At 48.6% G+C, this 12536-nt stretch overlaps 7 protein-coding genes across 7 annotated transcripts; 4 read left to right on the top strand and 3 right to left on the bottom strand.

The window, feature by feature from the left end:
* Window positions 1-483: 483 nt before the first annotated feature.
* EDB91DRAFT_1079239 (DNA repair protein endonuclease SAE2/CtIP C-terminus-domain-containing protein) lies at window positions 484-1790 on the top strand (the record flags this gene model as incomplete). Its single annotated transcript, XM_041315107.1, has 6 exons — window positions 484-823; window positions 874-1050; window positions 1104-1176; window positions 1233-1371; window positions 1430-1734; window positions 1763-1790. The coding sequence occupies 6 exons, from the start codon at window positions 484-486 to the stop codon at window positions 1788-1790; spliced, it is 1062 nt and encodes a 353-aa protein (XP_041181181.1).
* A 72-nt stretch (window positions 1791-1862) lies between these two features.
* Window positions 1863-4170, bottom strand: EDB91DRAFT_1079238 (N-acetylglucosaminyl transferase component-domain-containing protein; the record flags this gene model as incomplete). Its single annotated transcript, XM_041315106.1, has 13 exons — window positions 1863-1968; window positions 2019-2058; window positions 2218-2332; window positions 2388-2527; window positions 2581-2656; window positions 2696-2787; window positions 2844-2973; window positions 3024-3138; window positions 3199-3292; window positions 3341-3557; window positions 3610-3802; window positions 3868-4016; window positions 4069-4170. The coding sequence occupies 13 exons, from the start codon at window positions 4168-4170 to the stop codon at window positions 1863-1865; spliced, it is 1569 nt and encodes a 522-aa protein (XP_041181180.1).
* A 20-nt stretch (window positions 4171-4190) lies between these two features.
* Window positions 4191-5232, top strand: EDB91DRAFT_837661 (signal transducer). The gene is made up of 4 exons (XM_041328570.1): window positions 4191-4433; window positions 4498-4553; window positions 4643-4840; window positions 4893-5232. The coding sequence occupies exons 1-4, from the start codon at window positions 4382-4384 to the stop codon at window positions 5181-5183; spliced, it is 597 nt and encodes a 198-aa protein (XP_041181179.1). The 5' UTR covers window positions 4191-4381; the 3' UTR covers window positions 5184-5232.
* Window positions 5080-5979, bottom strand: EDB91DRAFT_837921 (PIG-X). Its single transcript, XM_041328571.1, has 2 exons — window positions 5586-5979; window positions 5080-5534 (listed from the first exon to the last, which is right to left on the bottom strand). Exons 1-2 carry the CDS (start codon window positions 5947-5949, stop codon window positions 5281-5283), a joined length of 618 nt encoding a protein of 205 aa, XP_041181178.1. The 5' UTR covers window positions 5950-5979; the 3' UTR covers window positions 5080-5280.
* A 79-nt stretch (window positions 5980-6058) lies between these two features.
* Window positions 6059-8360, top strand: EDB91DRAFT_1079236 (bifunctional 6-phosphofructo-2-kinase fructose-2,6-bisphosphate 2-phosphatase; the record flags this gene model as incomplete). The annotated part of the gene is made up of 12 exons (XM_041315105.1): window positions 6059-6204; window positions 6271-6362; window positions 6417-6586; window positions 6633-6685; window positions 6732-6874; window positions 6923-6950; window positions 7009-7360; window positions 7410-7538; window positions 7591-7719; window positions 7788-7940; window positions 8054-8178; window positions 8243-8360. The coding sequence occupies 12 exons, from the start codon at window positions 6059-6061 to the stop codon at window positions 8358-8360; spliced, it is 1638 nt and encodes a 545-aa protein (XP_041181177.1).
* Window positions 8361-8574: 214 nt separating this feature from the next.
* On the top strand, window positions 8575-11301 carry EDB91DRAFT_837971 (P-loop containing nucleoside triphosphate hydrolase protein). The gene is made up of 8 exons (XM_041328572.1): window positions 8575-9028; window positions 9079-9214; window positions 9268-9385; window positions 9436-9527; window positions 9577-10033; window positions 10094-10764; window positions 10811-10890; window positions 10940-11301. Exons 1-8 carry the CDS (start codon window positions 8728-8730, stop codon window positions 11032-11034), a joined length of 1950 nt encoding a protein of 649 aa, XP_041181176.1. The 5' UTR covers window positions 8575-8727; the 3' UTR covers window positions 11035-11301.
* A 303-nt stretch (window positions 11302-11604) lies between these two features.
* EDB91DRAFT_1047352 (uncharacterized protein) lies at window positions 11605-12427 on the bottom strand (the record flags this gene model as incomplete). The annotated part of the gene is made up of 3 exons (XM_041313319.1): window positions 11605-12042; window positions 12091-12171; window positions 12224-12427. The coding sequence occupies 3 exons, from the start codon at window positions 12425-12427 to the stop codon at window positions 11605-11607; spliced, it is 723 nt and encodes a 240-aa protein (XP_041181175.1).
* Window positions 12428-12536: the final 109 nt, after the last annotated feature.

Raw genomic sequence — 12536 nt, 5'->3', positions numbered from 1 at the left:
GGTGTCTAGAGGGTAAGAAGAGTGTCAAGAGGCTAAGAAAGGCGTCCAGAGGCTGAGAAGACTGTAATGTAGGCCTCAGCACTGTCCTGCAGGGCTGAGGAGGACAAGAGGGCACTGTTGACGGCGGTGAGCAAGAGCAAGAGGCGTGAGAACCCTGCTGTGGGGAAATGTGTACCTTTCCAGAAAGTGCAGAGGGCATGGGAGAGGCGGGATATACTGCCGAACAGGTTGCAGGGCATTGCCGAGCCCCTACTGTAGAATAGCTGAAGATATAAGAGGATTTAGGACATGATTTATCTCTGGTGTTGAGGATTATCATAACTAAGCCTAATAATACTGAGCCACACACGTAATCACTCAGCATAGTAAGGCTTACAAATTGGGAAGGTCAGGTGGGTTCGGGGGATGTCACAGCCACAATTTCTTTTTATATTTTCCATCGTCGATCTCATCTCTACACTGCTGTTGAACGCCCTGAGTCAAATGTCTTCGTCAAAAACTGATGACGCGTCCGCTTTGTTGTTGAAGATATCATCTTTGCAGGTCGAACTTTCACACCTCCAACGCCGGTATGATGCTCTGCTTGCCACCAAAGAGCGTGCCGCTGCAAGGTACAAGGCCGACTACAAAAAGTGGCGAGCCTTCAAGCATTGGCTTTGCGAAAGCTCCGATGGTGGCAAGGAGGTCCATCACTTGCTGAAGGATAGCAACTATGATGCTTACCGGAGATCCTCTGGCATCGACAAACGACGGAAATTTGACGAAATTGTTCCGGACGTACGTGCGTTTGACGACGCTGAGGAGCAGATGAAATCCAGGACGCGTACGTCAATAGGCTTTCACGCGTCTTTTAACTCAACTGATTCCACACAGCACCTGACGCTTTCGACAAGCAGGAGGAAGTATCATCAACTCCACACGCTTTGCGGAAACAAACGACTGTTTCGACGAAAGTTGAGGTCCAGCTCGCCACTCCATCCAAACTCCCGCTTCTGTTGCATGAACATTCTGAGGGGAGCAAATATGCACATATCGAAGGTTTACCACCTGGTATGTTTCCGCCAATTCACATACTTGACCAACCTTCATCAATCTTAATGTAGGCACATCTGTGTTACAGAGCACCAACTCACATCAAGATCTGCGCCAGAGACGTGGGCGATATGCCCAAGCTACGTAAGTCTCCGCAAGACCATGGCATGCCGAGTCCTGATTGACCCCGAAAAATATAGCAGTGCGACCACTATCAATTCGCGCTTCACGATATGCAAAGAACGCAATCACGGCGTAGACTTCCAGTATGACGATGTGGTCAAGACCCGTGAGGAGCGAAAAAGGATGCTTGCTGATGATTGTGATTGTTGTCGTGGTGTGCGTGTCTCATTTTCGAAAAACTCCAGTTACCTCAATCGCCATGTGTGTTAAATAGTATTATGAAGCCGTCGGACCGCTGCCCAAGCCTCTCCAGCAACCCCTTTGGCGTTCGCCCTCTTCAACCCCCAACAAGAAACGCCAGTTTTTTTTTGACAGCCTCTCAGACTGCAAAGAAAACCGCGAAGACATCGAACGCCACAAGAAAGATATATCACGACATCGGCACCATTGGTATCGTGCTAAGACACCACCCGGCTACTGGGACATCGGGTTCCCTGACACACAAGAGACATCTGACATCAACCAGCGTGCCGCACAGATGTATGCACAGAAATTGGGAGAGGTTGAGAGCGAGGCACGGTAAGCTAACATTGCTGTTCTCTTGCAGATTTCTTGGAACTCATGACATCACGTAGGAGTGGCGAGGGAAGATATGTCGAGCGGATAGCATGATTATACGATACCCTTGGCAGAATTATTTGGTACTGCTATGTATATATGCCCTCGGGATGGTATCGAGAACTTGACCCGACATAACGTACCACACAAGACGAAATGGGTGATAATGTTTTGCCAATCGCTTCCACAGCTCGACTGTTTTCCATGGTAAGATGTAATTTGCCGACGGCATTAGGAAGACGCACCATACTGGCTGAAAGTGACAGAAAGAGGCAATGGATGGCTCTGAAACAGAATTAGTTAAGCAACGCGATCGCAAGAAAGTATACGCCACCTCAACACAAATATCCACGCCATTCCCGCCCTGAGTTGGTTTCACCCGCATATAAAGGTCACCTAGGCTTTTCCTTCAGCGCATACGCCGACTGATCCTACCGCACTTACCAGGTGACCGTTGTGAATCTTTGACTCTCAACATCAACGCAAAGAGTGGAAAATAATTCATGAATGCAAGCGCTGTCTCCAAACTAGCATACACCAAAATAGTCGAGACACGCATCTTGTAGTACCCAAGTCAGCTATCATAGGCCACGAATATTAATGCTGAGACTCACTGTGGCGAATAAGATATAGTACACTAAAACGGTGGGAAAGAGATAAGCGACGAGTGTGAAGAGAATGGTTCCCAGCAGGAGCTGGTCGACATCATAGTCCCAAGGATCCGTCCGATTCCTTAGTACATTATGTCGTCGTCCTTGAGTTGGGTTATTTCTAGCTCTCAAAATATCATGCCGCGAAACGATTCACCTCGAAAAAGATTCCAAAGCGACGCCGCCAAGCGTAACAAATGACCATATACAGTCACCGAGATCAAATAGCACAGCTGTACATGTGCCATAAAGATACACACGAGATCACATACCATAGCGAGCGTCATCGTCACCCCAAACGCGCTCCCAAGCTCAAGGGCACTGAATACTATGGGAAGGAGAGGTATGACGGTTTGGAAGCCTCCTGTACATCAATGAGGATCGCGCAGGGTATCGCGCAGGGCCGATGTCAAGACGCACTGTTCCAAAGCGAAATCAGCCCCATAAAGCTGTGCGAATAAAATCGGCTGAGTTCGGTGTTGAGCTTAAGGCCAGCAGGCCAACTATCGAGCCACAGAAGGACCTGTCGTATTTTATGCACGGCCTTGTCCTGGGCTTTTATATCAGAAATAGGATTGTGCAATGCGCAATGATACAAACCTCAAAAATGAGCTTGAAAAGGTGCATAAAAACATGCCGGTCCTGATGCAAAAACTGACGAAGCGCAATGCCAATGATGAGATCATTCAGAATGATCCAGAGGGTGTTGTAAAACCTTTCAAAAAAATGAGTGCGTTGCACAAAAAGCATCAAACAGGAGTCACACTCGATGTACTGAGAAGACTTGAGCTCCGCGTCCCCGTTTGGGACAGGTTGCACGCCACGGAGCAAGCGACACAACTTCCTCGCCCTAGATTCAATCTGCTGAACTGGGTGCATGTTAAGAGTCTCATCTCAGTAGAGAGGACGACGCCTACCTACGATACTGAATTCTCTCGACGACACAAAGACAAAGGATGCGACATGCCAGAAAATATTCTTCGAGCTTTCGATTCCGTCGATTGTACATTGAATTTTCTTCATAATAGCCGCAAACGTTGAAGGCTCTTGAAAGCGAGGGCTGCGCTCTCGAATAGTACCCTGGGCGCGCTGCTCATACTCTAGGGATTGCTCGAGGGATTTTGCAGAATTCCACTATGCCAGGCAAGCTGCAGCATATGACACAGGTAAATATTTGAAAACATACTTGATTGACAAGAATTTGCCCTGTATTCGACGCGCTTCGCGACGACTTGGTATGCGAAAAATCGTGCTTCAAGCTCGAGCGCAAGACCTCATCCTGAAGATCGAAAAGGCGTGTTCCATTCGAACACAAAGCATAAAATCGCAAGGATGTTGCATCATGACGATGATAGTATATATATGCAGTAGAGTATGCCCTAATATCAAAGTCAGTCGTGTATTAGATATGCGAAGAGTATCCGACCGTGAGGAACCGCAGAACATTTCGATATCCGGTTGGGGATATGAAGACCGCACGAGCGAGCTAAATGCACAACGGCCGAGAACGCGTGGATTACCACAATTTTTAGTCAGGGCTTGACCTTCCGCGGAACGAGCGACACGTTGGAGAAGAGCGTCTGCATGTGACTCCTGTACGTGGGCAATCGATTACGACAAATCACATTGTGACCATTCGACGCACCTCCTTGACCTCTAGCACACCCGCTACACATACTGCAGGATGATCCCACCCGTAGCAGAACCCGCTCCTTGCGACATCGCATGGCCAGAAAACAGATGCCATGCATGTCATGGCTCAGTGGTTAATAATTATAACCTGTTTTTGTACGTCGTTATCACGTGACCAGTGCATACAACGCGCTTTCAACGAACAAGCATTTGTTGTAGACTTCCTCAGACTTCCTCTATCTGTTTCAGCTCGCCCTAGGCCAACCCGTCTCCAACGCCCATTTCTTCTCCCATTATTTACCCAACCATAAATCCAACAGCTGCCGATGGACTCTCGAAGACCCGACATGAAGAAGAAGCTGGTAGTGGTTGGAGATGGTGCGCGGACCCTTGCCCTTGTCTCCTCAGTGTCCGTGCCCGCGCTCAATGCACTACACTCAAGGCGGATGCGGAAAGACTTGTCTCCTCATCGTATATGCAGAGAATAGATTCCCTGAGGTACGTATGAGTTGCGCGTGTCACCCATTCATATGAACTCAAACATTCGCCCACCTAATATCCAACATTTCATACTCGAATGGTTACAGTCTTACATACCCACCGTGTTCGAAAACTATGTCACGCAAATCCAATTCGATGGCAAACTGGTAGAGCTAGCACTCTGGGACACGGCAGGACAGGAAGAATACGACCGACTACGACCATTATCATATCCCGAATCTGACGTCATCTTGATCGTTTTCTCTATCGATTTTCCAGTCTCCCTTGGAAACGTGCAAGATAAGGTACGTCTCTGGCCAGCGCGTCAAGCCCACTTATGTTGACGAACATTCCCAGTGGTACCCTGAAGTTGCCCACTTTTGCGAAGGAACACCTCTTATCCTGGTTGGAACCAAGACTGACCTGCGGCGGGATGAACAAACGCGACGCATGCTTGGCGCACAGGGTCAAGTGCCAGTAACACCTGAACAAGGTGGAACAGTGGCACGGGAAATCGGGGCCAAGTACGTTGAGTGCTCAGCCAAGACGGGAAGCGGTGTGCAGGACGTGTTCAACCTTGCACTGCGAGAGAGTATGAAGGGGCGGTGGGGGAAGATGGTGAAGCAACGGCGCTGTGTGATCGTGTAGGGGGTGATCGGTAAACATGTGGACGCGTTTTATTGGTTGGGGTGGGTATGGGAGTGATATCTTGCTTGCGTTTCTCTATACTCTGTACTACAAAGAGCTATTGCATCTTGAAGTGTGGAGAATAGAGGATTTTGGAGAGAGTCCGACAGCGCTGGGCAATGTAGACGAAGGCAAAGAGGGTAACAATCACGGTACATAACTCGATATAGAGGATGTGATTGATGTTGCCGATAGGTATATCAAGTGAAGGAGGTAATGAGGTTGTGTGTTGAAGAATTTCAAACCGAGTAAAAGCGTTGAGCATTTGAAATTTGGGAGACTGGGATGGGAGGGTGCCTTGGAGTGATTTATCTAAAATAAAGTAAGTAAGATGCGCGCGACAAAAGATAACTTGAAACGCACATGAAGCAGGACAGCCCCAGAAACAGGTCGGAGGAGGTAGTTGGATATTATGACGAGGGTTATGACCCTCGCGCGGCACACCGTACCTCACATGGATAGGCACGTTCACCACGACCACGTCCGTGTCCGGCTCAAGAGCGACAAGCAGCCAGCTTGATTCATTCGCTGTACCCGACGTAGGTAGCTCCAGATTCGTATTCCCTACAAACTGAGAGCGGAGTCCATAGTCATTGAGCTCAAAGGAGTCAATGATAATGTCAGGTGGAAGTTCGTGGAGGACGAAGAGGTTGCATGCAGCATATTCATGCCGTGCATCGAGTGAGATATTAGTCGAGAGCGTTGTATGGAAACCTTTTGCTTGCATGGTCGACGACGTTCACTTGAATGAGGCACGTGCTTGATCAACTTGAATGTGAAACTTAACGTTATCATATCGCTAAACACTAGTTAGTCTATAGATCCCCTCCAGCACGATGCATCAAGATCACAACAGAGTTCACTTTCCCCTTCTCTCAACAGAGCTTACAGCAGCTCTCGGTGCCATTGAAGACATGGCAGACGACGCAGAAGCCGTTCCAGACAACCATCCGCCTGCCATATTCCGTGCTGGTGGGCCAATGTCAGTCATCAGAACTCTCTTGCTCATATTTGTTCTCATCTCCTACTAATTTCTTGTCATGAACAGGCTAAAGCAGTTCGACGAGTCTACTGCCTCCAGTCGGAAAGGCTCTCAGGCCCCGACACCCCCACGCTCCGTCGTTGGTATCGGTAACAAAGGTTCGTCTCACCACCTTCTTGTTCTCCGACTCAATCATCATTCCTCTATGCAAGTCGCCAAGCCAGACTACTCCGAAGCAAAGATCGTACTTGCGATGGTGGGATTGCCCGCCCGTGGCAAATCCTACCTCAGCAACAAACTCATGCGCTATCTCAAGGTCCTGCCCTTCTCCCTCACATCAGATCTTACTTACCCTCCCCAGTGGCTAGAGTACGACGTCCAGGTACTACCTCCATCCTCAGGCAGATCCGATACTTACCGTCAATTAGGTCTTCAATGTTGGTCAGCTCCGCCGTTCGCGTGCTCACAGAAAAGCCCAGCAGTACGTAGTATTTCTTCGTGCATTCTATATACTTCTCCTCTTCCAGATGTGGCATCCTCGAAGATCACACTTCCAGCTACTTCAGCCACAACAACGTGGAAGCCACCAGGCTTCGCGAGCAACTTGCAGAAGATAGTTTGGAGATGCTCATTCAGTGGCTCAAAAAGGGCGGCAACGTCGCCATACACGGTACTTTTTTCCCTTTTCACACCAGTCCATCTCATTCATACCCCTCAGATGCAACCAACAGTACCCGTATGAGACGGTGCGCCCGCCATTCAAGTTTCTGATCTAGCGGTGGTAGTTAATGCCAACTAACCTAGTGCCAAAATCTCCGCCCGCGTCGCCAAAGAAAAGGGCATGTCCGTCATCTTCCTCGAGTCCGAATGCAACGATCCCGCAGTCATCGCCGCCAATGTTGCCCTCAAAGTCTCCTCTGGCGATCCCGACTATAAGAACCTTCCTCGCGAAGAGGCTGAACGCGACTTCCTCCGCCGCATCAAGGAGTACGAGGCCGTATACGAGACCATCACTGAACCCCACCTTAGCTATTTGCGGATCACAGATATTGGCAATGAAGTCACGCTCAGCAGAATCAATGGTTACTTGCAAAGTCGCATTGCGTTTTATCTAATGAATCTGCATGTGAAACCACGCAATATATTTCTCTCCAGAGTGCGTCTTTTTTGAAATTCTTGAACCCTGTACTCAAGTCTTGTTGTAGCATGGCGAGAGCCAGTTTAACGTCGAAGGTCGGATTGGCGGGGACTCGCCACTTTCAGAACGCGGCCTTGCATACGCTCACGCGCTCCCTGAGCTCGTACGGAATAACATCGGGAATGCACCACTTATTGTACCTATCTACTTCTGGCCATGGTAAAAAAAACCTCATCTCAAACGTACAGGTCTGGACTTCCACACTTCAACGCACGATTCAAACCGCTGCAGAACTTCCTTATTCCAAGCTTACGTGGAAATCTCTCGACGAACTCGACGCCGGCGTCTGTGACGGTATGACCTACGAGGAGATTGAGGTGCGTACTGCTTCCTGTCAATGCTTCTTACTTCACAGCCTTGATACAATTTCCTTTCTGCGCTTTAGCAAGCCTACCCCGAAGACTTTTCAAACCGTGACGAAGACAAATTCAACTATCGTTACCGAGGCGGCGAGTCCTACAGAGATGTTGTCGTGCGCCTCGAGCCTGTCATCATGGAGCTTGAACGGCAGGAAAACATATTGATCTTTGGACATCAAGTGCGTGTGTACCCCTGTGTTCTGTTATACAGCCTTGTTTTATTCAAATTTTACTCCCTTATTCTGTTATATGCCCAACTCACATTAAAGTTTTGTGCTGACCATCATGGCAGGCTATCATCCGTTGCCTCTATGCGTACTTTCACGATCTCCCACAAGCTGATCTACCTTACATCAATGTACCGTTGCATACCGTAATCAAGCTCACTCCAAAGGCATATGGTTGTGACGAGGAACGGTGAGCTTTCCTTGCTTAATTTCCCTTTCACTTTTCCACCACCCAAGGAACTAACGAGCCATAGATACACTCTCCCTATCGGCGCCGTCGACACGCACCGCCCCAAACCAGGGTCCACCATTGTGCAGCCAGAAGCACCCGTATCGACGACGAAGAGGGAATATTTCACGACCAAAGCATAGTAGCAATCTGTAGGTAGTTGCGCATTCTTCTGGCGTCCGAGTCGATCACTTGTCGTGACCGTTCACTCGTTGCAGCAGGAAGCCAGGGACAACTACCGATAGAAGCTTCAAGAAGAGCATGAGGATGATGTATTTTATGTGACAGTAAATAAATGTCCTTTCATTCCACAATGTGTATATTCTCGATATGATGTGTGATTGTTCTTGGCGTCTTGAAGTTTTTACACATGGAATACGCAAGTCACGTGTTACTTACTTCACGAGATTTACTATCAAGTAATTTAGTAAAGCCTTGAACTCACTGGTACCCCAATTGCTCAGCTGTTCACTATCGCTATCAGCCCACCAATTGTCCATCACGGCTGACATGGAATCCGCACCCAAACGACGACGCATCTCGCGCTCTCCGTCACCAGCATACAAATTCGATGACGATGACGATGATTATGTGCCCTACGTTTCTGTAGCCCAAAGACGAGAAGCCAAGCTAGCGAAACTTTCTTCCTTAAACACTGTTTCTGACAGGACGAAAGCGAAGAAACAGCTGGAAGAACTATTAGAGCGCGAAGATGCAGAGAGGGAAGAAGAACGTCAACGCGAGAAGGTACGGAAGGAGAGGCCATTGCTCATGGAGGCGCAGGAAGTGCACCAGCGCAAAGCTGCAGAGAGTGCGTGACTTACTGAGTTCCGAGCTGGATGTTCACTAATGTTTCCATAGATGCAAAGAAGACTGACGTAGAAAAAGCAGAAGAGGCAGATGCGGAGATACTTGCTGCCATAGCAAGTCGCAGGAAGCTTGCATCTGATCTAGAGCTCGCGAAAGGCATATCCTACACAGACTCTCTTCAAACATCGTGAGCTTCGCGCTATAGAGTCATGTATGATTGTGTTCTGACGTATGCTACAGGTGGCGGCCGCCGAAATATATTCGAGAGCGCACAGAGGAGCAACATCGACGACTACGAGAGAAATATCACATCATTGTGGATGGCGAAGACATACCTCCTCCTATTGAACACTTTTCGGTATGTCTGAAATGGTCGCCCCAGTCAACCCTGAACTGACTGTTCTGTAGGACATGAAGATACCAGAAGCAATGCTGCAATTTCTAAAGTCTAAGAAAATCACCACACCAACGCCCATCCAATTGCAGGGGATACCCACTGCGTACGATCTCCCTTACTGTTTTATTAAATTTCTTTGACGAAACTCGTAGATTTGCGGGCCGAGATATGATTGGCATAGCTTTCACTGGCTCCGGGAAAACGCTCGCCTTCTGTCTTCCGTTGATCATGCTCGCACTGGAAGAAGAGACGAAGCTCCCATTTGTTCGTGGAGAAGGTCCAGTGGGTGTCATTCTCTGTCCCTCACGCGAGCTGGCTACACAGACATATGAAAATGTGCTTGCCTGGACAGGCGCACTTGCGAGGGACGGGAAGTATCCACAGCTCAATACCCTCCTCTGTATTGGAGGTATATCAATGGGAGAACAAAGTCACGTACTCAACAAGGGCCTTCACATCGTGGTGGCGACTCCTGGCCGTCTGATTGATATGTTAGAGAAGCGAAAATTCACATTTAACAACAGCAAGTTTTTGTGCATGGACGAGGCAGATCGGATGATCGATCTGGGCTTTGAGGACGATGTACGGAACATTATGAGCTTTTTTAAGGTAAGCATTGGCATGATTGTTTATCGACGTTCGTTTATTCATTGACTTGAACAGCGACAGCGGCAAACATTACTTTTCTCCGCGACGATGCCCCGGAAGATTCAAGACTTTGCGCAGCAGTCGTTGATTAGACCTGTTCTTGTGAACGTCGGCCGTGCTGGCGCCGCTAATTTGGACGTTCTTCAGGTGGTGGAGTATGTTAAGCAGGAGGCGAAGATGGTTTACTTGCTGGAGTGCCTTCAGAAAACTGCTCCTCCAGTTATCATTTTCAGCGAGAACAAAAATGAGGTCGATGGTAGGCTGTTGGTTCTCTCTTTTAAACATCGGAGGTCTCATCTTGTACCAGACATACAAGAATACCTCCTGCTGAAAGGCGTCGAGGCTGTGGCAATTCACGGTTCAAAGAGTAATCATTCCGTCCTCATTACTATTGTGGAGATGCTCAATTGTCTTTTAGCCCAGGAGGAACGGCAATATGCCATCAAATCGTTCAAGTCTGGCGCCAAGGATGTCATGGTTGCTTCGGGCGTTGCCTCCAAGGGCCTCGACTTCAATGATATTCAACACGTCATTATTTTCAGCATGCCCAAAGAGATTGAGGACTACGTACATCAAATCGGCCGTACGGGGCGTAGCGGAAAAACTGGCATAGCTACGACGTTTGTGAATATGACAACACCAGAGCAGACGCTTCTGGATCTGAAATATTTGTTGATGGAGGCCGGACAGAAGTATGTTGCATATCTTATTCCAGCGTATCTTACTGACATGATACAGGGTTCCGCCCTTCTTGCGGACCATCGATGATCCTCAAGCAGCACAGGGTGGCTCGCTCAAAGGTTGTCCGGTATGTGGAGGTATGCACAATATTTGATTAGCAGGAACTGCTAGCTGATACCAGTTCAGGTCTCGGGCACGGGATATCGAATTGCCCGAAGTTGGAAGATGCTCAGAGACGACAGATGGCGTCGCACAGAGCTGATGATGGAGGGGGTTATTGAACTTGTGTATGGACTCTGGAATTACATTATCATGTTTCATTGTTACCATTCTGCGGTCACACAATTTTGGTCGACCACGGTGTATAAAGGCATCTTACTGAAATGGTACAGGGTCTAAGCGAGGCAAACGAAGCAGTCCTTTATCCCCCAAGTGGAACCAATCCATTTGTAGAACAAGTATCGGACGAGTTGCCTTGAAGGATTGACCTGTAAGCTTGTGCTATTGAAGTATTCAGCTGCAAATATTGTATACAGGTGCTTACCGGTAGCACAAGCTGGCGGATATAGCAGGAGAAACACCTGACCACCACACCACCGAGCGCTCACATGATAATGAAACGAGGGAAACGACATGAATCAACTCCAGAAAAAGATGAAGAGGGGAGCGCAACAGCGACATATTGTAAATGTTAACAAGGAGCTAAGAAAAGATGCAGGTGAGGATAAGTCATGTGTTACAATAAGTCAACAACGCCCCTGATTTCAAGAAGCATGAGTCGTACAGGTCATCAACATCCGAGTCATAAGCCAAATCAAATGGTATCCATACAGAGCAGAAAAAGTCCTGGATCATGAAGCAACTCCAACTGCCTCAGGCTCCTCAGAAGCGACGGGAGTAGCCTCGTTGGTAGAGGAAGAAGCGACAGCAACCTGAGTGCGATTGGCTGGACTGGCAAATCCGACTGCAGATGGACCTCCGCGCCCGCGCCCACGGCCTCTCGATGGTCCTCCCCTTCCACTTCCCCGGCCTCTTCCTCCCCTGTTTTCAGATGGCGAGAAACTGGGAGTAGCCTCGGATCCATCAACTGGAACAGGATTCTTCGCCTGTTTCCAGTCACTTGTGGACTTCCCAGAGTCCCATTCACGATTCTGCATCTTGTCCATTTTTCTCCGAGCGTTCTGCTCGCGGGTGCGGTCAACGCCATTCTGCACTTTGCGCTGTTTGACTTGACGAAGACGGTCAGCTTCCTGCGTCTTCTTGAATGCGTCTTCGTCCGCTTGTACGTCCTGATCATACTATGTTGGTTAATTGATGTGCGAACATGAGTTACTCACAATTCTGCGTTGTTTAATCTTCTCGTTCTGCTCCTTGATACGCTGCATCCGTTCAGCAAGCGCTTCTTCACTGATTTTCTCCTAGGAAACGGTTATTAGGACATAGCGTAAGTACTGTCCCGACATTGCATACCCTCTGCGCTCCGCCCGTGTTGACGCGCTCAGTGTTCACATAAGGCTTCTTCTTCTCCTTCACGTCCCTTGACTCCACATCTACTGACTGATTTTCTGGTGCCTGTGACCCATCTGCATCGGATTGAGGAGGTTCAGCTGTGTCTTTTATGGAAAGATTATTGAAATCAAGGCCAAGGGAGTTTGTTGTGGAGGACTCAGCCATTGTAGTCGACAGCAGACGCGACCAAGGGAAACCATACAGCCGCGGACAAAATGGATCTGGAGGAGTCCATGGACAGTCCATGGATTGACGTGGGAAATGAACGCCTTAT

Source organism: Suillus paluster, assembly GCF_016628075.1.
Source record: "Suillus paluster strain FC165 chromosome Unknown EDB91scaffold_8, whole genome shotgun sequence".
Taxonomy (NCBI): domain Eukaryota; kingdom Fungi; phylum Basidiomycota; class Agaricomycetes; order Boletales; family Suillaceae; genus Suillus; species Suillus paluster.
This window is presented reverse-complemented; position numbering and strand designations above follow the sequence as displayed.